The 24,537-nt window shown below is 63.8% G+C and overlaps 3 protein-coding genes and 1 long non-coding RNA gene across 7 annotated transcripts in view; 2 read left to right on the top strand and 2 right to left on the bottom strand.

Annotated features, from left to right (window-relative positions):
- Window positions 1–2,406, top strand: part of C12H1orf159 (chromosome 12 C1orf159 homolog) — a 29,363-nt gene extending 26,957 nt beyond the window's left edge. The window contains exons 10-11 of one of the 4 annotated variants that reach the window (XR_004052097.1): window positions 79–275; window positions 1,201–2,406. Coding sequence is in view for 3 of the 4 variants with exons in the window: in XM_030913019.1 (XP_030768879.1) it covers window positions 79–224 (146 nt within the window). In the remaining variant the exon portion in view is untranslated. Of the gene's footprint in view, window positions 1–78 lie in introns of all 4 variants that reach the window. The other 3 variants (XM_010377178.2, XM_030913020.1, XM_030913019.1) reach the window with 3 other exon arrangements.
- Window positions 2,407–5,249: 2,843 nt separating this feature from the next.
- Window positions 5,250–9,626, top strand: RNF223 (ring finger protein 223). The gene is made up of 2 exons (XM_010377177.2): window positions 5,250–6,591; window positions 8,023–9,626. Exon 2 carries the CDS (start codon window positions 8,032–8,034, stop codon window positions 8,776–8,778), a length of 747 nt encoding a protein of 248 aa, XP_010375479.1. The 5' UTR covers window positions 5,250–6,591; window positions 8,023–8,031; the 3' UTR covers window positions 8,779–9,626.
- A 2-nt stretch (window positions 9,627–9,628) lies between these two features.
- On the bottom strand, window positions 9,629–11,741 carry LOC115892414. The gene is made up of 4 exons (XM_030913840.1): window positions 11,594–11,741; window positions 11,423–11,490; window positions 11,000–11,097; window positions 9,629–10,911 (listed from the first exon to the last, which is right to left on the bottom strand). Exons 1-4 carry the CDS (start codon window positions 11,647–11,649, stop codon window positions 10,420–10,422), a joined length of 714 nt encoding a protein of 237 aa, XP_030769700.1. The 5' UTR covers window positions 11,650–11,741; the 3' UTR covers window positions 9,629–10,419.
- A 2,262-nt stretch (window positions 11,742–14,003) lies between these two features.
- LOC104673207 lies at window positions 14,004–23,584 on the bottom strand. The gene is made up of 4 exons (XR_749491.2): window positions 23,480–23,584; window positions 15,416–15,557; window positions 15,176–15,281; window positions 14,004–14,185 (listed from the first exon to the last, which is right to left on the bottom strand). It is a non-coding gene; the product is annotated as an uncharacterized LOC104673207 (long non-coding RNA).
- Between the last annotated feature and the right edge of the window lie 953 nt (window positions 23,585–24,537).

The raw sequence follows: 24,537 nt of genomic DNA, 5'->3' as shown, positions 1-24,537 counted from the left end.
GGATTTGGCTGGCACCCCCTGCTCCGGATCTCAGCCAGATTTGGCCAACACACCCTGTCCGCCCCCTTTGATCCCCAGGACTTCCATGCCCTTTCCTGTTCCTGAGACGTGGGGTCTGCAGGAAAGGAGGACCCACCACAGGGCAGACCCCCAATGCCTGCCCCTCCTTCAAGTCCAGCTCCGCCCGAGGACGGACGCAGCCAGCCTCCGCCAGGCCCTCCTGAGCAGCCATCGCTTCAGTGGCGCTGGGTCAGGCGGACCCAAGGGTCAGCCTGGTTAGGACCCATTTTATAGGCGGGGCCACAGACACAGAGAGGCTGAGTGACTGGCCCACAGCCACACAGCTCCAAGGCCATGAGCAGGGCTCACCCAGCCTCCGTCCCCCTGTGCAGAGGTCTCTCATGGGGGCAGGTGACAGTGCCTTAGGGGACAGACAGTTCTCCATCAAGGCTGGACCTGCCCCGTCCCTAAAGCAGCTGTGTCTGCAAGGGCCCAGCAGACCACACGGTGCCCAAGTGCCCCGGGCCTGCCAGCTTCAACAGCAGACCTTTAATCTGACTGTCCTAGAGTTCAGAAGTCCAAAACCAAGGGGCAGGCAAGGCCACATGCTTCCCGAGGCCCCTGGGGAGGACCCTGTCTGCCTCCCCAGCCCCTGCTGGCTCAGGTGTCTGTGGCTGCGTTGGCCGTCTCTGCCCCCTGGTCCCACGGTGTCTCCCCCGCCTCTGCGTCTTCTCTCTCCGCCTCCCTCTCAGGTGGGCACTGGCCATTGATTCAGGGCCTGCCCCAGGAACCTTGGGCGACCACGCCTGAGACCCTGACGTTAACCCCTTGCAAAGCCTCTTCTAAATAAGGTCACATTTGAGGTCTCGGGGCCAGGGCCTGCTTGTCGCCCCGAGGTACATGATGTTCTATGACTCACATCTTTGTCTTCAGGGATAGCCTGGCCCTCGTCCAGGCCCCGGGGCCCAGGGTGTGAATGAGAGGATGCAGCGGGGCAGGAGCAAGCTGTCCCTTTCCGGAGCCGGAGCTCTCAGGGCACCTGAGGGGCAGGGGGCATCTGGGTTCCCATCTGGTCAGAGTAAACAGCCCTGGGCACCTGTGCCATGCCTGCTCCCGAGAGCCTCCGGTAGGGGTTGAGGCCTGCACTGTCCCTGCTGTCCAGGTCCCACTCTGACCCTGCCTGTCTCTGACCCATTTCAGTACGGAAGCCACGCTACGTCAGGCGGGAGCGGCCCCTGGACAGGGCCATGGACCCGGCTGCCTTCTCCTCGGCGGAGGCCCGTATCAGCAATGTCTGACCTGGAGGCCGAGACCACGCCATGAGCTTGGCAGCTGGGACCCGGAGGCTGACCCCTTGGCAGGAGCCCGGCACAAAGGGTTGGCATCGCCCAGCGCCTGGGACAGGCCTGGGCACAGCCCTGGCTCTGAGTCCCTCTGTCTCCCGGCGACAGACACCGAGGGGTCCCGGGCCGCCTGAGGCTCCTTCCCACCACAGCCGTCGGCTTTATGGGACCAGGAGCAGGCATCTGTGAGACCTCAGAGCATCAGATCGAGGCCGTGCGGGGTCCGGGCCCCCCAGGAAACACGGTGAGGCCCCAGCACCTGCAGCCGAGATGCAGGCCTGGCTCTGGCAGCCAAAGCTGGTGTGATCTACGGGGCAGGGGCCGCTCTGCCTAGAAAAGCCAGGGGCTCTGCTGCGATGCCCTCCGGAGCCCACGATGGACAGGACTCCTCCAGCACCACCGCACCAAGACCCCTGAGAACAGTGAGGCTTGTCCTCGTGCCCTTGCAGCCGATGCCGGGCCAGTGGGGAGGACGCAGCCTGGGAACCAGCTGCCTGAGACCGGGGCGCCTCTGGGCTGTCCTCCCGTGTGGCAGAGACCCCAAGCACACAGCCTGCCATTTCCGGGGCTGCAGGATCGCTCCCTCTTGATCTCTTTCTGTACTGAAGCAGAAATTCATTGTGCAGGAAAGTCCTCCACAGCTCTGCAGCCCCGCTCGGATCCCTGGGGCCCCTGTGCCTGGACCTCGTGCCTGGGGCCCCGGGCCTGGCTGATCCCTGCCCACGTGGGGCAGCCCACATCTAACCCCCACAAGTCACTGCCTCGCTGGACCTGCCAGGCTGCCCTGGCACTGAGTCCCAGGGTCCCTCCCGGGGTTCCTGGGAGAAAGGCGCCTTTGTGGCCGCCTCCCGCATGCCAGGCTGCGGGCTCCACTGTGGGTCTCAGATGCCCTGTGGTGACCGGCACTGTCTGCTCTAGCGTCGGGTCCCCATCTGAGGGGTGGCCTGGCCTTCAGGGCCCCCACGCTCCTCTGTGAAGTCCCCTTTGGGTGTCGCCATGGTCCCCGGGACCTGGGCCAGCGGGAACGTGGGGGCACTGGGTGCTGCTATAAAGTCAGCATTCCGAGCTACCCTTTCCCGTAGGATCCTCTGTTCTCTAAGTGCAAGTCGGGAAGCAAAGCCCCCCCCAGGCTGGCCCCACGCACTCCACCACCGTGTGCTGGGGGCAAGGAGGCGGGACGGGGGCGGAGGAGAGTTGAGCCCCCACCTGCTGCCTGGTTGGGGCCCTGAGAGCTACGCGCACAGGGTGCCCCCATCCCCCACCCCGCACATGTTCTGCCACAGACCCATTCCCTGAATACAACCTGTGCAGGTGGGACCTGCGGCCCCCGACCCCCAGCTTGGACTTGAGGTGGGACAGAGTGTGGGTGTGCGTTTCCATTGGCCGGCCGGGCTGTATGGGGCTGTAGACACGGGCCCCAGGAGGGCTGCCATGGGCCATTAGGGGGTCAACAGTGGGTGGCTCCTTGGAGGGGCCAGCAGTGGGGGCGTGTTTGCTGACGGTGATGGGCCTGGCCAGAGAGGGCTGAGATGGGGCAGGACAGGCCTTGAGGGGCAGAGGGCCTGGGCATCAGGACGCCGGAGCGCTGCCCCTGCTCGTAACCGTGCCCTCCACCCAGGCAGAAACGTCCACTGCCTGGAGGGCTGTGTCTTTAGACACCTGCCTCCCCGTCCCTGAAAACCCCTAGCCTGAGGTTTGCAGCCAGGGAGCGCCTGGGGGAGCATCGGCTCTGCCCTGGGCCCTGGCCTAGGAAGTGTCCTGGGGCTGGGAGGGTCACCTGGTCCTGGGGAGAAAGGGAGGGACTGGACAGCCCAAGGCTACTCTGAGCCCAGCACCGGCAGCCCCACCTGACCGAGGGTGGGGTGAAGGGAAGGAACGGGACCGAGAGGAGTGGGGTGGAGGGAAGGAGACAGGGACGGAGGTGGGGGTGGAGGGAAGGAGTCCACGCCCCACTGGAAACTCCACTCCTGCATTTGCACCAGGCTGGGCGTCTGGTTTGGAGGATAACATCGGAAACAGGCACAGACGGCAGGTTCAGCCAGGTAGGCTCTGGAGGCCGGGCCAGACACAGGCACCGTCCCAGCCCACCCTCTGAGTAGCCCCCCAGGCCCCATCTCTCTCAATTCTGGGTCCCCTTCCTCTCTCCCACCCAGTGGCCCAAACCAAAAACCCAGGGTCCTCCTGCCACCTCCATATATCCCCCTCAGCTGGCTCCCCGCGTCCCCCACCTGCGCACTTGTGATTGGCCCCTGGTGGGCAGCACGCAGGCAGCCAGGACCTGTGGCAGCGAGGGACGCACCCTCCTCACTAGGTATGGGAGGGACGTACTGGCTGGGCCTAGGGTTGGCCCCAGCACGTCCCAGAGCCCTACTTCCAACACCGGCCTCCCCTCTGCACATGTGGGCCCCTGGGAAAGAAGTCCAGCCCCAGAACCAACAGAGCTGCTGAATTTGAGCCAATGGCCCAGCATGGGGTGGGGTGGGGCAAGGCTGGGGCGGCCCCAGAGCAGCCCACGCCCGGAAGGCCCCTCCCCACACCGGCCACGCCGCGTCCCAAGGCCTGGCAGTGCTGGGTCTGACCTGTAATCCAGGGGCCTGGAGGGGAAGGAGTCCCTGAGAGGGCGTTGAGACGGAAAGTGAAGGAGGTAAGGGGTCAGGCACTCACGCCAACGTGCACGTCTCAAGCATGCGCATGTGTGATCACACACACGCCCACAGGCTCACCCAGCTGCCTGCCCACCGGCTGCGATGGAGGGGACCAGGCGGGCCCACCCTATGCCCTGGACATGGCCAGCCAAGCTGTTCTGCGGCCATCCCGAGCCCCCCGAGAGCCCAGCACCCCAACCCCGGCCTGGTCTGAGCTGGGAGAAGTGGAGCTGCTGGCTCCTCTCCTACACAGGGAGGCCTGGCCTGGCCCCGAGACCACACATTCCTCTGGCCTTCCCTCACCTTCGCCACCAGCAAGAGTGTCAGCCGGGAGCCCAGAGTGACCTCAGTGCCCAGATATTCCCAGGAGCTGTCGGAAGGACGTTCCCAGAGCTGCAGGGGGCTGGGCACTTCCTGGAGGCAGCATGTGACCCGAGTCACGGCCCTCAGGAAGCAGGAGCCTCCAGCGAGCGCTTTCTGGGCTGGGCCTCGCAGTGGCTCCCCACACGGAGTCCCCATAGCCTCCACCACCCTGGACCCCCTCACAGAGCTCCCATCCCTCCCCAACTCTGAGCATCCACCCCTCCCTCTCTGAACCCCCAGCCCCTCCCTGAATCCCCAGCCCTCGCCCCACTCTCCGAGCATCCACCCCTCCCTGTCTAAGCTCCAACCCCCTGCTGAGCCCCCCAGCCCCCCACTGAGAGTCCTCATGGAACTGGCAGGGGTCCTGCCTTTCCCTGAGCCCAAGCCCCATCCTCCTCCTCCATGGGGCATTGCCTGGCCTCTGCAGACCTGATTCCCGCTTCCCAGCATCCCTTAGGCTCCAGGATGCTCATGGCAGCACTGGGGGAGCCTCTGGGTCCCCACTGAGGGGTCAGCGGGCGCCTGCAGGGGAGTTGCCTGAGGGCAGCCTGTGGGGTGGCCTGGCCAGCTCTCCCACTAGGGTGGGCACCTCACTCCCTGCCCCACCCAGTGTGACACCCCCCAGGCTGATGTGTGGGGTCCCAGCTCAGGTCCAGCCTAGGCCTCACGGCGGGGATGGGGCTATAGCACCCAGTCAGACCTGCCGTTGCATGAGGTCCACTGGGCTGGGGGAGAGACGCCTCAGTGAGGTGGGGAGCCAGCAGCTGGACAGCCTGGGGGTGCAGCTCTATACCAGGCCCTTGGGCAAGCAGCAGAGTGTGCAGGGGGGTGGGGGCAGCCCATGCCACTGGCTGCTCCTCTGGGCCTCTCACACCCTCCATCCCAGCCCCCAGGCTCTCATCAGCTTCAGCCCTGGTCTTTGCACAGACCAGTTCTGTAGTCTGCTGGGGCATGTGGACACGACATGTGTGTGTGAATGTGTGGACACGGCATGTGAGAACATGTGGACACGGCATGTGAGAGTGTGTGGACATGGCATATGAGTGTGGACAGCACATGTGTGAGAACGTGTGGACACAGCATGTAAGCGTCTGGACACGGCACAAGTGTGACAGCGTGTGGACATGGCGTGTGTGGACATGGCACGTATGTGAGAGCGTGTGGACACGGCACGTATGATAGCATGTGGACGTGTGTGAGCGTGTGGACACAGCATGTGTGAAGGTCTGGACATGGCACATGTGTGAGCGTGTGTGGACATGGCACGTGTGTGAGTGTGGACATGGCAACTGTGAGCATGTAGATGCGTGAGAGCATGCGGACACGGCACATGTGGGGGAGCGTGTGGACGTGTGTGAGTGTGGACATGGCATGTGTGAGCGTCTGGACATGGCATGAGTGTGAGAGCATGTGGACATGGCATGTGTAAGTAGACACTGTGAGAGCGTGTGGACACGGGATGAGTTGTGTGGACACGAGGGCTATGTGTGTGACAGCGTGTGGACACATAGCCCATGTGTGAGAACAGCCACGTATGTGTGAAGTGGCAGGAATGGGCTGTGAGGTCAGGCAGCCATGAGCAAAGGGCAGGGGCAGGCTGGGCATAGGTTGTGGGGGGCTCAGGGGAGGGCCCTTGCTGGGAGCCCACCCAGGAGCTCAGGGGCCACAGGGACCTGGAACCCAGCGGAGCAGCTTCCCGGTTGCTCCAGCCTCCTGGGGCTATAGGGAGACAGGGCTTTGTCCAAGCACACTCCCCAGCCCAGACCCACCAGACAGCAGCAAATGTGCTGACCCCCACCTGGCTCCGACCCTCACCCCACTCCCTGCCCTCCAGCTGCCTGGCCTGCCAAGGAGAGGATGAAGCCAGCCAATCCCTGAGGCTTGGGGCCACACCCTGGGCCAGCACGACCCATAGGGTATAAATAGACCTGCTCGGGCGCCCACACCCGGCAACTCACACCTGCCTCAGACCAGAGCTCTGCGCGGGCGAGGGCGCCACAGTCCCTGTGTCCCCACCTGTCTTGGACGGAGCAGAAGCCACACCTGCCAGACCAGTGCCACCGGGACAGCTACTGGTGGCCAGCCCCGGGAGGGATACCTGCCAGGTGAAGCACAGGCCGGGCCGGGCCCGGAGAAGAGGAAGCAAACTCTGCCAGGGCAGGGGCAGCCCAGGGCCTTAGAGCCCAACTGTGGCCAGCGAGGAGGACCATGCCCAGGACCCGCTGACCCCCGGCCACCAGGTAAGGCCAGCTCAGCCTGTGTTCACCCCTCACCTGCACAGGCTCAGGGTGGGGCACCATCGTGGAGGGGTGGGGCCTGGTGCCAAGGAACCGGTTCTGTGGGGTGCACAGGCCACAGAGCACAGTCCCTAGGTCCCGGTGCCTGGGGCACTCACGGCCTCACCGTGACGGTGCGTGACTCAGGTGGTCACAGTGACCTGTGTCATCCCGCCAGCCTGTCTGGGACTCACTGGCAAGTCAGGGGCGGGCCAGGGCAGTGCCAGGAGTCACTTCTGGGGCATCCTCCTGGGCCCCAAGGGGACGCACAACCAGGCCCTTGAGGCTCACTCTCACCCTTGCCCACTTCCCTCCAGCTGGGACCCCTGCAGGGGATCCTGGGTGCAGGGGAGGGGCGGGAGGTGGAGCAGGGTCCCAGGTCAGCTGAGATGCCCACCTGAGCCACGCCCAGGGGCAGAGCAGCATCCCCCAGTGTCCGTCCCCCAGGGCCCCTGCCATGAAGTGGGAGTGGGTCAGGGAGAAGAAACAGCCACTCAGTGGGCGGCTGAGGGTGCCCTGACCGTCACCTGACCATCAGGCAGTGGGCCCAGAGGGAATGGCTGGGCTTATCCAAGTCCCAGTCCTCCGCCGTGCACATCAGACCCTCGGCAGCCAGACAAGCTGGCCCTGCAGGCCCCAGCTTGTGCCTGACACTCACCTTCCTCAGGCACTGACCCCTGCCCCTGCCTGGGCCCTCCCTGTCGTCCCAAAGCCCCCGGGGCTCAGCCCGGTCCCCAGACCCAGAGACCTCCACACCCCACCCTCACATAGCTGCCTGCAAATCGGGCCTGCACCGCCCAAGCCAGGCACCCATCCTGGGATCCGAATTCAAACTCACTTCACTTGACTTGGAGCCCCTGGCCTGCCTGAGAGTCGTATCCTCCAGGGTCCACGGCCTGCTGGCTCCCTTGGGGTGGCCCTGGCTGAGTCACCCATGCTTTGGGCAGCCTTTTCCACACTGTGGCGTTGTGTGAGTCCCCTGACATGGGCCCAGCCTTGCAGAGCCCTGACATAAACAGTGACCACTGTGGCTATTGTCATCCTCACCATTATTTCTGCCCAGGCAGAATATTGTCAGCCAACCAGGTGAGGCAGGGCCGACAGGAGGTGTCCGCCGAGCGGTCCGCGAGACCCCCGTGCACACGGCCTGCGTCCCCGGAGCAGGCCTGGGGTCCTGTGGGAGGCTCACCCCGGTGCAGCAGTGTGATGGGGCGGAGAGGGCAGGATTGCACGTGGGGCAGAATGACCTCCGGGGCACCGGAGGAACTTTCTGGAGTGGCGCACAGGGAACAGAGCCCTTCCCTGGGATCTCCGGGGCAAGAGAGGGGAGGGGGAGGTAAAAGACCACCAGAAAGGGACAGCCTGTGGTTGCTCAGCATGGTCCCTGTCCCACAGCTCCGAGACATGTCAGGCCAGCAGGTGTGGCACTCGGCCGTGCCCCCCCATCGCCGGAGCAGCTCCACAGCCTCGATGCCCAGGTCCCCCAGCTCAGCTGGCAGCCCCAGGTCCCCTGGCACCCCTGGCTCGGAGAAGGTGGCCTCCCCCCTGGAGTGCTCCATCTGCTTCTCAGGCTATGACAACATCTTCAAGATGCCCAAGGAGCTCTCCTGCACCCACGTCTTCTGCCTGGAGTGCCTGGCCCGGCTGGCGGCTGCTCAGCCTGTGGGCCGCCCCGGCGGTGAGGCTGTACCTTGCCCCTTCTGCAGGCAGCCCACGACCGTGCCACCTGCCGGAGCCCCCGCACTGCGCACCAGCCGCCAGTTGCAGGCCCGGATGCCAGCGCATTTGCGGCGCGAGGAGCCCGTGTGGCTGGAGGGCACCAAGCTGTGCTGCCAACCACTGCCCACCACACCTGGCCACAAGCCCAGCTTTGTATGTGTGGACGTGGGTTTGAGCAAGCCTGCCGAGCCACCCGCACCCGCCCAGGACCCTGCCCCCCGCCGGGGCTGCCTGGCCCGCTGCTGGATGCGCTGCAGGGACTGGAGGCGCATGGCACTGGTCTCTGCCCTGCTGCTGGTGCTCTTCTGCGTGGCACTCTGGCCGGTGCAGTGCGCGCTCAAGACTGGGAACCTGCGCTGCCTGCCGCTGCCCCCCCGGCCCCCGGCCACCACCACAGTCACCTCCCCCCTCGGGCCTCTGACTGACAACTAGGGCCACCAGCCTTTGCACAGGTCAGCTGCCCTCACCCAGCTCCATGGGTGGGTCCCCCACTGGGGGGCTCAAGGGCAAAGCAGCCACTGGAAGTCGATCCCCAAGGATGCAAAAGGAGCCTGGCATCTCTGAAGACTCCTTCTGGGCCCCGCCAAGCCCAGGCTCCATTTAGCTTGTCCACCCCCACTCTCCAGGCTGGGTGCTGATGGGGTGGACAAGAGGGTCCCCAAAGCCTCCGGGAACCACAGGTTCACCGGGCGCGGAGGCTCATGCCTGTCATCCCAGCACTTTGGGAGGCTGAGGAGGGAGGATCACTTGAGGTCGGGAGTTCGACACCAGCCTGGCCAACGTGGTGAAACCCCATCTCTACTAAAAATACAAAAATTAGCTGGGCATTGTGGCGGGCGTCTCTTAGCTACTCGGGAGGCTGAAGCAGGAGAATTGCTTGAACCCAGGAGGTGGAGGTTGTAGTGAGCCAAGATTGCACCACTGCATCCAGCCTGGGTGAAACAGCGGGACCCTGTCTCAAATTGAAAAAAACAAAAAACAAAACAAAAAACCAGGCTCCTACAGGAAGCGCCCAGGAGAGAAGCTGGTCAGCGCTCCTGCCACTCACACAGTGTGAATTGCCTGCCAGGGAAGCCCCTTGCCAAGAAGGAAGGAGCCTTGCCATGCTTCGACTCATGCCGATGTGTCCCCCTCAGGGCTGGCCCCACCATTGGGTGGGGGTGCTAGTCTTGCCCTCTGACTGTGGGGAGAGAGTGGAGGCAGGGCAGCCCCCCAGTGCGAGGTGACCACAGAAACTTCCAGCTGCCCTTGTACATTTTAAAATAAATTATTTGTATCCATCTTTGGTAAGAGAGCCTCACCTTGGGTTCCCCTGCTGCAGCCTCAACCCAGATGATACCCTGACAGGATTAGACTCCCAGCAGACACTGGGACAGGTGGGCCCAAGGTTCCAGGGGGTCCAACTCCCAGTCCCTCTGGCTACGGACAGGCTGGGGGTTTCTGGAGTTGGCTGGAGACTCACCAGTGTGAGGCTCCCCCGGGATGCTTGGGGCCTGACCAGGGGGAGGGCTTCAGCTTGGCTCAGAGCCCAGTGGCTGACAAAGGGGGCCTTTCTCTTCCCCCATCCCCCACTGTGGCCATACTAGGCCACACCTCCAGGAATTCATGCCCCATGGCCTGCTAGGGTCCCTGACTGGAGAGCCACAGAACCCATGACCCCTGTGGGAACCCAGAAGCAAAGGTAACAGCCAGCGTGCAGCCAGCAGATCCACAGACCCTCCGGCAACTCCAGAGCCAGCCTGGCTAGGGCAGAGGCAGAGTGCAGCTTCGTGAAGGCTGGGCAGGAGGCTTGCCAACCCCAGCCCTACCCCGTCTGTCATCAGCCCCAGGAATCCTGCACCACCAGGCAGGCACGGCCAGGAGGGCCCAGGCCAGTTCCAGCTCATGCAGGCCTCCTCAGCCTTCTCATCCCTGACCCCAGAGCCCAGGTACTTCCTGCTCCAACCAGCTGGGCCTCTGATCCAGGATGGGGAGGGTTCAGGAAGGCCCCACAGAAGCTGACTGCGGCTGTGGGCACCACACCCACCCTTGCCCCAGGTCCCAACAAAGACACAGAAGGGAGAACACAGCACTTCACGGGAAGGCCGCAAAGCCGGTGATGTGGGGAGTGCAGCCACAGGTCACAGCGACATCACTCTGTGTCACACACGCAGTCATGCCCACGCAGGCCCACACCCTTGTCATCGGGAGGGCCAGGCGCGTGACGCTGCACGGGTGGTCACATGAATATGTCACACCCACCTCACTCCACAAACATCCACCTTGTGACTGATGGGGCCACATCCCAGACCACAGGAGCAGGCAGGGCCGGCAGACCGGAGCTGCGGTGAGGGCAGCCTGGTGTCCTGGCCGCTCAGACCCGCACTGAGTGGCTGAGCTGGTGGCGCACACGTGGTCACGGGTGGGCTTCGCCGCCTGCCGCTCCCTCTGCTGCCTCTGGGCCTCCCTGAGTTGAGGACAGCTTGTGGCTCCGTCCCGGACACAGTCCCGGCCCGCGGCTCCGGCCCCACGCGGGCTCCTCAAACACCCGCGGCTCTGCAGGTTCGTGTCCAGGGCTGCGGGGTCCTGCGCGCGGAGCAGCGGCTCAGCCCGGCGCCCTGCACGTCCCAGTCCCTCCCGGAGGACCCCGGCCCGGCCCTGGCTCTCCACTCACACTGCGGGCGCCCGGGGAGACGCGGGCCGGGGGCTGCAAGCCGATTCGCGGGGGGCGGTGTCCACTTTTTGGTTCTCGCGCTCCTGGGGCGGCTCGAGCTGTGGGGAGGGGCCGCCGGTCACCATGGCGACGCCCGCAAGGCCCCGCCCCCGCAGGCTCGCGCAGGCGCAGTCGCCCGCCCTGGATGTACCGCTGCAGCGCCAGGTGCACGAACTTGTACTGAGCCTCCCTCTGCACCATCCCCGAGCGCTGCCGCCGAACCAGCTGGATAGGGACGTCGATCTCGCAGTCCAGCCCCGGGAACACGCGCGCTTAGGGAGGGGCTACGGATGAGGGGCGGGGCTTGCCGGCAGGGGTGGGGTCGTCCTGAGGGGTGGGGCTATAGGCGGGCAGGGTGGAGGCACCCAGGGAGGAGGGGCTCACCCCGCCTGCGGATGACGTCCGCCAGAATGTCAATCACGATGATGGTGCCGGTGCGTCCGATGCCCGCGCTGAGGACAAACCAGGCGGCCTTCGATGAGGGGGGGGCGGGGGCGCCCCGCGCCACCCGATGGCTCCGCCCGCATCGTCCCGCGTGGCCCCGCCCCGCCGCACCTGAAGGGCACCACCATGGGCCCGGCCCCCGGCTCGCTGCTCTGGGCCCGGTTCATCTCGTCCCGGAAGCCGAGGACGCCGTAGTCCGGCCAGCCGAAGTACTGGAAGTGCCGCGCCCTGTGCGGTGGCTCCTCCGGGAGGAGCAGGCGATGAGTGCGAACCCCCGGGTGGGAGGGGCGGGGGGAGGACAAGGCTGAGGCACAGCTGGGTTTGCCGGGAGTGCCCAGGTGGAGGGACTGCGGGGGCCACGGCGAGCAGGGGGAGGGAGGAAACGGGAAGGGGGCGCCGAGATGGCCGCAGGTGGCTCAGGTGCCTGGGGAAGGCAAGAGGAAGCTGGGGGAGGAGAAGCAGGCTGAGGACAGTGATTCTATAAGGAAAAACCAAATGCGAGGGCTCCATGGCGGCCTGGAGGACCCCTCACACACACTGGGCGGGGGCTGGGGGGAGCAGGAGGTAATCTGCCCGGGACAGAAATGGGCGCCGCTGGTATGCAACGGAGACCAAAGCTGCAGTTTTGAGAGGTGTGTGGGAGGAGCGGCCGCCAGCCTGGAGCTGAGAATGTGGCCACCTCAGTCACCCCTGCCCAGGCTTGGACTGCACCTCCTGGGTTGAGGGGCGTGGAAGCCCCCAAAGGCGGTGGGGTTGGATGCAAGCAGGTGTGGGGGGTCTCCCAGTGCAGGTCCATGGTAGGCACGCTCCCCTGCTGCCAGGCTCACCTGGCCCGGCCGCCACACCTGCAGCTCCTGCACGCAGTAGCCCTGGGCCTGGCCCTCACCCAGGATGCCCACATGCACACAGCCGAACTCTGGGCTGTGGGCAGCTCTGGCCAGTCCCGGAAACACTTGTTCTGGGGGGGGGAGTGGTTCGCATCAGCCTTGCCAGCAGCCCCCCAGCACCCCGCCCCTGCGCCCTGCAGAGATGCAGGTGTGTACGTGCAGCCACGGGGCTCTGTGGGAGCCTCCCCACTCCCACAGCGTCCCACAGGCTCCTTGGCCTGGTCGGGAAGGGCCTTGGGCAGCTGAAGATGCACAGGGTGGGATGGGCACTGGGAGTGCTGGCACCGCGCCCCTACCTGGCCTCGCTCCACCTCCCTGCTGGTGGTAATGACACGCGTGTTCTCCTGGTGTCACCATGTCCCAGAAAGCACCCACCATGGCCTGCAGACAGCCCTGCGTGGCGATGTACACCCTGCCCCCGCCATGGCCTGGCTCCTCTTCAGGGTCAGTCTGAAAGGGGATGAGGCCAACTGCTGCTGTTTCTAGAGGACAAACAAGTCCATGCAAATGCTATGCAAATATTATGCAAATACTAAGCAAAGGAGCTCTGGCGGCTCAAACACACTCCTCACTCCAGGCCAGCAAGGGGCTGAGGACCTATGCGCATCCAGCCTCTCTGAGGACCCCTTGGGGCCTGCTGCCCACCCCTCCCCTGGGGACCCTGGTTCTTCCTGGGCCCCCCAGGAGCAATGGGCCCAGGCCCCACCTCCCGCACACACCCACCCTGATGTAGTCGGCTCCAGGCCCACTGTCATCCTCGTCGTCGAGCAGGATGACTCAGGTGGTGTCAACTGGGAAGGGAGGTGCCACTCAGTTCTCCAGGGCAGAGCTCGTGGGCCCAACCCTGCCTCTTTGCCTGCAGACCTGGTGGTGAGCAGAGATGGAGGGTCCAGGGTGTGGGGGGGAAGCCTCAGGTCAGTGGTGGCAGATGCTTGGCCTGCCCCCCACCATCCCCAGGCCCGACGGGTGACGCCCTGGCCTCCGCCCTCACAGTGATTCTTGGGCTTGTTCTCTACCCTCTGCCCCTCCTTTCCAGGGTACAGGAACCAGCATTCCTGCTGCTGCAGCATCTGGAGGTGATGGAGCCTTCAGTTCACAGCCCTGGATCCTTCCCAGAGCCCTAGATGGCCAACCCCACCTTGTCCCGTGTGGACAGAAGAGCACCCAGGTGCGGAGGCAAGAGACTGAAGGCACAAACTGTTTCAGTATAATAAAGAAAATAGTTAGAATAGTCATAATACAAATTAGATATAGAGATGATCATGGGCAATTAGCAATCATTATTATAAACATTATTAATCGTTAGCTTTTAATATTACTCCTTGTTGCATTACTAATATAACCGAGGAATAACCGGTGGGTGTAGGGTCAGGTGCTGAAGGGACATTGTGAGAAGTGACCTAGAAGGCAAGAGATGAGCCTCTGTCACGCCCGCATAAGGGCTCCTTGGTCAAGCGGTAACGCCAGTGTCTGGGAAGGCACCTGTTACTTAGCAGACCGCGAAAGGGAGTCTCCTTTGCTTGGAGGAGTCAGGGAACGCTCTGCTCCACCAGCTTCTTGTGGGAGGCTGGATATGATCCAGGCCTGCCCGCAGTCATCCGGAGGCCGAAACCCCTCCCTGTGGTGCTGTGCTTCAACGGTCACGCTCCTTGTCCACGTTCATGCTCCTCCCGTACTCCTGGTTCCTCTTTGGAGTTCGTAGTAGATGGCGGTAGAAGAAATAGTGGAAGTCTTAAAGTCTTTGATCTTTCTTGTAAGTGCAGAGAAGAAAACGCTGATGTATGCTGCCTTCGCTCGCTCTCTCTGCTTCTGATACCTAAAAGGGAAGGGCCCCCTGTCCTGTGATCACGTGACTTGCTTCACCTTGTCAATCACTTAGAAGATTCACCCTCCTTACCCTGCCCCCTTGTCTTGTATCCATTAAATATCAGCGCCCCCAGCCGTTCGGGGCCACTACCGGTCTCTGTGTCTTGATGGTAGTGGTCCCCTGGGCCCAGCTGCTTTCTCTTTATCGCTGTCTTGTGTCTTTATTTATTACAATTTCTCGTCTCCGCACATGGGGAGAACACCCGCTAAGCCCCGTAGGGCTGGACCCTACAGTCCCGGACCCTGTGCTCCCATCGGGCTCTTGCCCCAGCCCCAGGGGACAAAGTCTGAGGGTCGCAGAGGTCAGGACGCACCTCAAACTCCACCCAGAAGCCCTGCCTCGCCTTCCTGCTGGCATCGGTGGCCCTGCTAAGCTCCTGCACACAGCCCTCCAGGCTCCGAGCACTGATCCTTGTGGCCTTGAGGGGCTGCCAGGGAGAGGCCTGCGTCTAAGATCAGGGGGACCCAGGGCCCCGCAGACCCCACCACAACACTCCAGGGCCCCACAGACTCCACCACAGCCCCCCAGGGCCCTGCAGACCACACCACAGCCCCCCAAGACCCTGCAGACCCCACCACACCCCCCCACCGAGGGCAGCTGCCCCGGGCCCCCCCCCCCAACCTGGCCACCCTGCCCCGGGCCCCGCACCCCTGCACCTGGCCACCCTGGCCCAGCCCCACACCCCTGCATCTGGTCACCCTGCCCCAGGCCCCGTGCCCCTGCACGTGGCCACCCTCGCCAGGTCCTGCATCCTCATCGGGTCATGGAGGTCGCCATGTGCCAGGAGGACACACAGGGGTTTGCAGGTTCTCCTTCCTGTGGCCATTCAGGTGCCTGCGGGCTCCCCTGGTCGGGGGTCGTCCCTGACCCCAGTGGACCCCCAGCTGCCTTCCTGGGTGAGGCTGTGCCCTCGGCTCTGGTGCCTGTGGAGAGGCCTACCTGCTTGAGGTGCACGACAGCCCCTGCCTTCTCCATCGCCGGGCTCCACCGGGTCTCCGAGGATACCAAAGTGCTCCCTGTCTCCCACATCGTACTTCTCATCTGGCTGTGGGGGCGGCGGTGAGGGGCCTGGCCAAGGCCGCCCGCCCTTCCCAGAGGCCGCCCCAGCCCACCGCCACCTCCCACCTGGAAGCGAATCAAGATGGGGGTGACCCGTGGCTGGCAGCCCACGCCCTGCACCTTGTCCCACCCCTGCGTCAGCGCTGACAGCGGGAAGTCCCCAGGATTGCTGTGACTCTCGTGCACCAGGAAGCTGCCCGGACGTCCCTTCTGCAGCAGCAGTTTCTCAGCCTCCTTGCCAGACAAGCTCTCGTGGTACTACCTGGCCCAGGCATAGGGGAGCACAAGTGAGCCTGGAGGCCATGACCTGGCCAGGTGAGGGGGAGAGACCCACACAGATGGGGCAGAAGGCTCAGTGAGACATACGCAGACCTCGGGGATCCAGGCAGCGCCCCCACCCAGGCCCCAGAGCTGCTCTGCCCACCTTTCTGGCCCTTGCCCACCCAGGAGCCTGCAGGAGGCAGGCGGGCGCTGCAGGGGTGGGCGGCCACCAGGTGGCAGCCTGGTCCTCAGCAAGGAGGGGCCGGGCGGCCTCCCCAGACCAGGCCTCCTTCCCTATGGATACAGGCCCCTGCAGTGGGGAAACCAAGGCTGGAGGAACCGCCTCAGCCCAGGGCAACAGCCAGGAGGGCAGGGATGGGGCCAGGGCAGGCACTGGCTCCCCTGAGTCACCCTGGACTCGAGTGCCTGAGACCTGAAGGAAGGAGGCCTGGGGGAGGCAGGTGCAGGACCCTGCACCCTCTGCTTTGCTGCAGCCGTGCCCTGAACCAGTGCTTAGCAGACGCCGTCCCTCAGGATGCACATGCACACACACACGCACACTCACACACACACTCACACACACAAATAAACACACACGTACCTAAACACACACGCACACACATGAACACACGAACACATGAACACACATGAGAACACACACGACACGCACACACATGAACACAACACACAAACACATGCGTACCCAAACACACACGCACACACATGAACACACGAACACATGATCACACACGAACACACATGAATATGCACACACACACGTGTATGCACCCGAACATACGCACACATATGAACACACGAACACATGACCACACACGAACACACATGACACACACATGAACATGCACACGTGCACATGCACGCACACGTGTGTGCACCCGAACATACGCACACATATGAACACACACACAAACATGAACACACGAACACACACATGCGTGCTGACAGACACATGGATGCTGGGCCAGGGCTCACCACTCCGACGTAGGGTGCTGGCAGCCCAGCAGGCACTGGAGCTGCACCCCCAGGCTCTGGCAACACAGTCATAGCCCCGGAAGCCCTGCCTGTCCCCTGGCCCCACACAGGGCAGGAAAGGGTCCTGCTGAGCCCCTGACTCAATGAGGCCTCCCCAAAGGCCTCACTAAATAGTTCCTTCCTGCCCAGAGGCCGCCCAGCACCCCGTCCAACTCTCACAACCTTCCCAGCGCATCGGCCCCCTGCACCAAAGCCTTGTGTCCAGGAAGCTGCCCACCGGCCCTGCAGGAGGACCCAGGTGTGAATTGCCCCAGGCCTCCAGCTGAGGACGTCCAGACTCCACGAGGCCTTCAACCAGAGCCTGTCCATGCCCTGATGGACACCATGAAGCCCCGGGGCTGCTCTCGCTGGGCCTGGCAAGGAAGTTCCCACACTGACCCCTGGATAGGAACAGCTGCTCCGCCTCCACTCCGCTGACCTCAGGGTGGAACCACCTGGAGTGGGGAGAGCAGGTCAGTGCCCAGAGGAGGAGTCTGGCCCCACACAAACCTCCCTCATTGTTTCCATGGTAACACCCACGATGGTGGCTTGAGGCCACTGTGCTCAAAGCCAGGAATGGTCACTGGCCAGGGGCTGTGGGGTCCCAGGGACATGGACGGGCTGGAATTCTCCCCCAGGTGGCAAGGCCTGGGGCCACTGGGGCTCCCTCCTTCTCCACACGCCCCCGAGGCTCTCAGCAGCTCCGTCCACTCCACCCCCCCAACCTCCACAGCCAGGATCTCGGACTTCCAGCCTCCAGAGCTGAGGGAAGGAGCTGCCTGCCCGCCCAGCTTATGGTCACTGTTCCCTGCACTGCAGCGTCCCGGGTCCGTAACACTGGAACTGAGACACTCAGTAGAGGGACGGGGTGGGTGCACAGGGAGGTGGGCAAGAGGCCGGCGGATGCCTGTGCAGGCCCCAGGGAGCCTCACTCTGTGTCTCAGGCAGGGCAGGTCAGGAAGCTTGGGGGGTGTCACTGAGGAGCTGGACCTTGGCTCTGCAAACCTCGGGGCCCCACGCAGGCAGAGGCTGGTGCTGCCAGCACCTGGAGGGGAGGTTAAGGCTGCAGCCCTGCCCGTTCCTGGTGAACAGCCACCCTGTTCCCAGGACCCTCCTCGTCCACAGCCTCCCACGAGGTCAGGGCTACCCTGGAGCCCACGTCTGAGATCACAACTGCTCCTTACTTCGAGGCACAGGACTCCAGAGCTCAGGACTACATTGTACTCAGGTGGCAGCCCCAGAGACCAGAATGTCAGCAAAAAAGAGTGAGTGACTGAGGGAGGGAGGGAGGGAAGGGGTGGAGGGAAGGAAGGGATGGAGGGAAGCGGGGAGGGAGGGAGGGAAGGGGAGGGAGACAGGGACAGAAGTGGGGAACGGAGGGAAGGGGGGCAAGGGAAGCAGGGAAGGGGAGCAAGGGAAGCAGGGAAGGGGGGCGAGGGACGGAGGGAAGGGGATAGGAGGGACCCCATCCCCGGCTTCAGCCCACCCTGGCCAGGTCCCTCTCCTGGGGCCCCAGCTCCTCCTCCTCCTTCGGGTCCTGCCTCCACTCCTTGCAGCTCCTGTCCCTCTGCTCCCCTCTGAGCACAACTTCTCCCGGAAGAAGCATGTATGGCTGTGTGATTTGTAAATGTGAATGAATTAAATTCATGGCCAGGCGCGATGGCTCACGCCTGAAATCCCAGCACTTCGGGAGGCTGAGGCAGGCAGATCACCTGAGGTCAGGAGTTCGAGACCAGCCTGGCCAACATGGTAAAACCTTGTCTCTACTAAAAACACAAAATTAGCTGGGCGTGGTGGTGCCTGTAATCCCAGCTACTCGGGAGGCTAAGGCAGGAGAATCACTTGAACCTGAGAGGCAGAGGTTGCGGTGAGCCGAGATCGCGCCATTGCACTCCAGCCTGGGCAACAAGAGCAAAACTCCGTCTCAAAAAATAAAAATAAATAAAGTAATTAACAATAATAAAATTCAGCAACAGCAACTTTGCCGCCACTCAGGAACACTGTGGTGCTGGTCGGCACGGCCAGTCCTCTCCTGTGTCTCCAGAGCTGTGTCCCGCCCTCCAAGCCCACGGAGGACTTGGCTCTCAGGGTCCCCATGGACCTTGGGGCCCAGCAGGTCCTCAGCAGCCTCCAAGGCCATCAGTGCCACCCCCTTCCAACGGCGCCTTCTCTGCGTGGCTGCGCGGAGGCTGCATTTCCCGGCTTCCCACCTTGCCCAGGCCAGGGCCCTTTGTCCTCCTCCTCCTCGATGGCAGCCCACAGGCCCTGGCTCTTCTGTGCAGAGTCTCAGCCTGTCCAGCGCCACCTCTGCTCTGAGCTCCAAACTCAGACACCTGGTTTCAGCAGCTCCGTTTGGAAAGCCAGCAGCACCTCGTTCCTACCGTCTTCAAAACCCAAAGCTCCTGATCTTGTCCCCGCCCCTCATACCCTGTTCTTCATCTTCCCCATGCAGGCAAGGGTGGTGGCCCTGCCTCCGGCCCCCCTCAGCACTCCCCACTGGCTCCAATCCATCAGTTCCTCTCGTCCTATCTTGAAATGGTGCCCAGAGGCCACACGCAGTGGCTCACGCCTGTAATCCCAGCAGGGTGGATCACGAGGTCAGGAGTTCAAGACCAGTCTGGCCAACATGGTGAAACTCCATCTCTACTAAAAATAGAAAAATTAGCCAGGCGTGGTGGCACACATCTGTAATCCCAGCTACTCTAGAGGCTGAGGCAGGAGAATTGCATGAACCCGGGCGGGGGCGGAGGTTGCAGTGAGCCGAGATCACGCCACTGCACTAGAGCCTGGGCAACACAGCGAGACTCCATCTCAAAAAAAAAAAAAAAAAAAAAAAAAAAAAAAAAAAAAAGGCCAGGCACGGTGGCTCAAGCCTTTAATCCCAGCACTTTGGGAGGCCAAGACGGGCGGATCATGAGGTCAGGAGATCGAGACCATCCTGGCTAACACGGTGAACCCCCGTCTCTACTAAAAAATACAAAAAACTAGCCGGGTGAGGTGGCGGGCGCCTGTAGTCCCAGCTACTCGGGAGGCTGAGGCAGGAGAATGGCATAAACCCGGGAGGCAGAGCTTGCAGTGAGCTGAGATCCGGCCACTGCACTCCAGCCTGGGCAACAGAGCGAGACTCCGTCTCAAAAAAAAAAAAAAAAAAAAAAAAGGTGCCCAGAGCTGACCACTTCTCCCCCCACCGCCTTGGCCTGCCGGGACTATTGGTTTCGTTCTGCCTGACTCTGACCCTATAGCTGAGCCATGGCAGACAGAGGACCCTCAGGATTTGCACGTCAGAGCTGCTTACGGCTCAGTGTCGGCCTCTATGGCTCTCGGGAAACGCAAAGTTCTGTCCACCCCGGCCTGGCCAGCCAGCTTGGCCTGCCCCATGAGGTACAGCACACACCTCCAGAGGGGCCCTCCCGGGCTGGCCCTGCAGCCCCATCCCTGTCCCTGCTTCTGCATTCAGCACTGATAATGGCAGGCAGCGCCCCACATTTGCGTTCACTCTCTCCCTGTGTCTTCACCTCTAGACAAGAGCCCGAGAGGTCTGCCCCCTTCCAACCTCATGGCGCCTCAGGGCCTGCACACTGGTTCAGGGAGGCTCAGGAGCTCAGATGATCTGTGCAGGGCCACCCAGCAGTGAGCAACACCTCCATCTACACCTGGCCTGTGGGGAAGTGGGGATCACCAGCCAGGCACGTCCTGGGTACTTGCTGGGCCTGGTGCCCTAAGCTCCTTCCCATGAAACTGGCTCCATGGGGGAGCCAGACCTGGGGGCAGTTCCCACTGAGTGGCCATGGGGGAGGCTACCAGGGAAGGCTTCCTGGAGGAGGAGTGCCACGTGGTGACCTCCAGGGCCAGTCACAGGAGAGCAGGTGAGGCCACCGGGAAAGGGTAAGCGCATCCCTGGGCCGGCACTGAAATGCTGCGGGGCCGGGGGAAGGGACGGGAACCCAGGAGGCAGCTTCCATCCCTGGCCTGGGCTGCCCACTCTGCTGAACCACATCCCACACCTGCTGCCCCTCCCCAGCCCCACAAGCCTCAGCCTCCACCCCAAGACGGGCGACGCCCAGGGTGTGGAGGCAGGGACAGGGGTGGAGACACAGAGCCGGGAAGAGACCTTATGTGACCCTCTATCATACTTTCCAACGCTCTCTCCTGCCCGAAAGCTGCCACCAAGTCTGTCGCGTGGAAATCCCCAGGGGCGGGGCCCCGAGATGCAGCAGATCACACCACCGCCCCCAGCATCACCGCATCCCCACTCCCGCTCCCGGCCAGCCCAATGCAATCCCAGGCTGAGCGTGGGCCTCACACCTGGGCCTGGAGGCGGAGCTGGGTGCCCAGCAGGCGTGGGGGAGGAGGGGGCGGCCCAGGTCCTCAGCTCCCATCCCTCCCTCTCATGGTGCTGCTCAGGCAGGAGAGAGGTTTGGAAGGCCTGGACCCTCTCTAGAGCGCCCAGGGTCAACTCTGTGCCGAAGGGGTCCTGGCTCCATGGTGGGCCAGTGGCTCAGCTCTACCCTGGTGACAGGGCCCACAGCGGGAGGGGCAAGGGGACTGGCTGTGGGCGGGACATACTGGGTTTCAAACCCCCAAGGTCCCCCAACAGGTCTAATGACACCAGACAGATGCGGTCACCCAAGAGGTCAGCCTGACCCAGACTGGCCACCGGCTGCTGCAGCTCCCTGCACTGGCCCTGGTCTTCGTTTCTGATCCGTAGTGGGGATGGCTCCAGCCCTGGGACACTGGGACTCCCCCTGAGGAGAAGTGTGGGTTGCAGGGTTCGTGAATGGCTTGTCAATGTACATATACACACACACACACATACACACCCGGTATGGGGGCGGCATACACACACACATAAACACAAACACACACACACACAAATACACATACACACACATACACACACAAAAACACACATACACAGTATGGGGGCCGCATACACACACACACACACACAAACACACATGTACACACACATGGTATGGGGGCTGCATATACACACACACACACACACACACATACCATATGGGGGCTGCTTTCCCCCACACAGGGGCCTGGCCACACCTGCATCTTGATGGTGGCAGGTGTGCAGACCAGGGAGAGGGTCTCAGAGCACGGGAAGTGCCCGTTCACCTCCCTCCCCAGAACCTCGAGGTCTCTCCTGCAGCCCCTAGGGCTGACCCCTCAGGACCCAGAGGAACCACAACCAGGGTGGGCTCTGCCCCTGACACCAGCCACAGTCACGTTTCCCTCCCCAGCCCCTGAAGCATAGGAAACCCAGGAGCTCGGCGAGTCCACCCCTGAGGGACCCAGGACCCAGACACCATAATTGCTACAAGACACGCACCAGGCACAACCCCGCCAGCCCCGCCCCGCTGCATAGGAGCCCCAGGGCCAAGTGGTGTTCACAGAGGTGACGTTGATGTGGCAGACCACGAGGAGGGGACTGGGGGCAGCGTGGTGGATCTACTCTGGGATTTGGCTGGGACTGCCCAGGCCTGATACGGCTGTGGGCAGGGTCTCAGGGGCCAGAGGAGTGACAGTCCAAATGGCCGTCCCAGGGCGGGGCGTGGAGGGGTGGCAGGTTGCAGCAGAGTCCCCGGGCTTTCCCAGGCAGGCCCCGGGTCACAGGCCGATGACAGGCACATGGCTCTCCCTGGGCACCAGCACTCTGCCCAGGGGTCCTGCCAACCAGTGCCTGAAATGGACAGTACACAGGCAGCCTCCTCCTTCCTGGGTTCCGGCTGGACGCTAAACATGAGAGGCACAGGGCTTTGGGCCGACAGATTCTTAGTGATCCAACTCAGTCCACTGTTCCTACGCCTGAGAAGCCCAAGACCCTGCTGGAGGCTGCCTGGGTTCCCCCCACACACCTGGGCCTCTGCCCTAGTGATCCCGGCCCCTGACTGCGGAGGCACTGCTGGGCAGGGTGGGTCAAGGGTCTCTGCTTTGGGTTATGGACCTTGAACTCAGGCCAGGAGAAGACCTGTGAGCCCTGTTGGTTCCTTCATGGATCTGGTCACAGAGCAACTGCTGTGAGCTCCAGGTTCACCGAGCCCCAAGCCCCAGAGGAAGGGGCCCTGGGGGCTGCGCCTGGAGCTGGGAAGTGGTGACGAGTGGCTGTCAGCTCTGAAGCTCCCGGCTGGCCGCCAATGCACGCTGCAGGGTGAGCCTGCATGCGTGGGCACACGCGGAGGGTGCAGGGGTCAAGCAGAAAGGGCAGGAAGTACCCGGCTGCCATACACGTACCACCCCCTCTCCCTGGAGGCAGGAAGCAGGCCCCACCTGTGGCCCGTCCCAGCTCCCACACGCCCCTGGCCCTGAGCCCAGCGACCAGACAGGGATCCCACCCTCTACACTGGGCCCCCGGAGGGTCTGGAAGGGAAATGAGTCCTCCAGAGAGAACCTGGTCCTGGGAGGTGGGCAGGCCACGCCTGGGTGGGGAGGGCAGAAGACTTCACCTCCAGGATTCCCTGGTGTTGCTGCCTCAGTTTCAGGACTAGGAAAAGCGGGGTGCCCCCCAACAGACTTCATCCCTGGTGGCCAAAAAGGGAGTCTGGAGCAGGGCACGGGGTAAGAGGACAGAGGGAGAGGCTGTGCCCGCCACCCGCAAGACACCTTCCCCCGGGTAGGGGTGCTGCTGACCCTCACCTAGGCCCAACCTCTGCAGCCCTTTCCACCCGCCTGAGATAGGCCAGGCCTGGCGGGCCAGGGACCAAAGTGTCCTGGCAGGGCCTGAGGGTGGAGGAGGGCAGAAGTCCGGAACCCCAGGTCTGAGGGGCGACCCAGCTGGGAGCGCGAGGAGGTCCCGGGTGGCATTTTGCCACGCCCACCCGTCGAGGCCGTAGGCGCTTCTCCTGGGGTCCAGGATTCTGGGCCGCCGTGCGCCAGACTCACCTGCACGAGGCCACGTCTCACCGCGCCGCTCGCTGGCGCTCGGGGTTCGCTCTGGGCGGCCGCACCCTCTGGGAGCTTCGCGAAGGCCCCGCCCCGGCCCCGCCCCTGAAGCCACGCCCCGACGCCACGCCCCGGGCCACGCCCCGACGCCACGCCCCCGGCTTCCTTAAAGGGTCCGCGCCAGCCAGTCTTGCCGGGCGCCTGGGAGGTTGGGCTGCAGGCGGAAGCTCCTCGGTCGTCCGTGCTTCAGAGCCGGGTCCGCGGGTAGCCGGGTCGCTGGTCGCGGACGCTGCAGCCGGCTCCGTCCCGCGCTCCCTTCCAAGACCCTCTGGCTTCTCCGGGGCCACCTCCTCTGCGGACCGGGGCCGGGGCTCCAGGCCGGGGGGCGTGGCGGGGCGGGGCCCGCGGGACCGGCCCCCCTGGCTGTGCCGCGTCCGCCCCCGCGCAGGTCCCAGCCTCAGGCCCGTCGGTTTCACGAGTCTAGCTCCCACCGCGCCCGGTCCCGGACGTGGGCGCCTCTCCCTCGCCTGCGCTCAGCTGCCCTCCTTCCCAGGCGTGGCCCCGGGCTGCCCTGGGCTTCCGAAGCCTCTCAGACCCACAGCCTCCAACCTGGGACCCAGCAGCGCCTCTCCGCCCGCGCGGCTTTCCGCCTCTTCACCCCCGGCCACGGAAGGCCCCGTCACCCTCCAGGTCCCCTTTGAGTCTTCTGGGTCCTGCGCGCTCAGCAGCGGTTGTTCCCCCAAAGTCCCTCTCCTGGTTCTGCGCCTCCTTTTCCTCCCCTCCGAGGTCCTCCTCCCTCCTTCATTTCTGGCGTCGGAGCTTTTTCTCCCCTGCTAGGCAACACCCAGCAGGGGCACCTGCGCCAGGGCTTCAGCCCAGCCTCTCCCTGCCTGACACCCCTCGGCCCCCTGGACCCCACTCAGGGGGCCCTAGCTTCCCCAGCCCGGCCCTCCCTCCAGACGCATCAGGGCGAATCCACCCAAAGCTTCGGTGCCTCCAGCTCCATCTCCACCTCCCTGAGCGCCTCTTCTCACCCCCCTCGACCCACCCATTCTCCC

The sequence above is a fragment of the Rhinopithecus roxellana genome, chromosome 12 (assembly GCF_007565055.1).
Source record: "Rhinopithecus roxellana isolate Shanxi Qingling chromosome 12, ASM756505v1, whole genome shotgun sequence".
Classification (NCBI taxonomy): Eukaryota; Metazoa; Chordata; class Mammalia; order Primates; family Cercopithecidae; genus Rhinopithecus; species Rhinopithecus roxellana.
The sequence above is the reverse complement of the archived record's forward strand: the minus strand, read 5'-3'. Positions and strand labels throughout refer to the sequence as shown.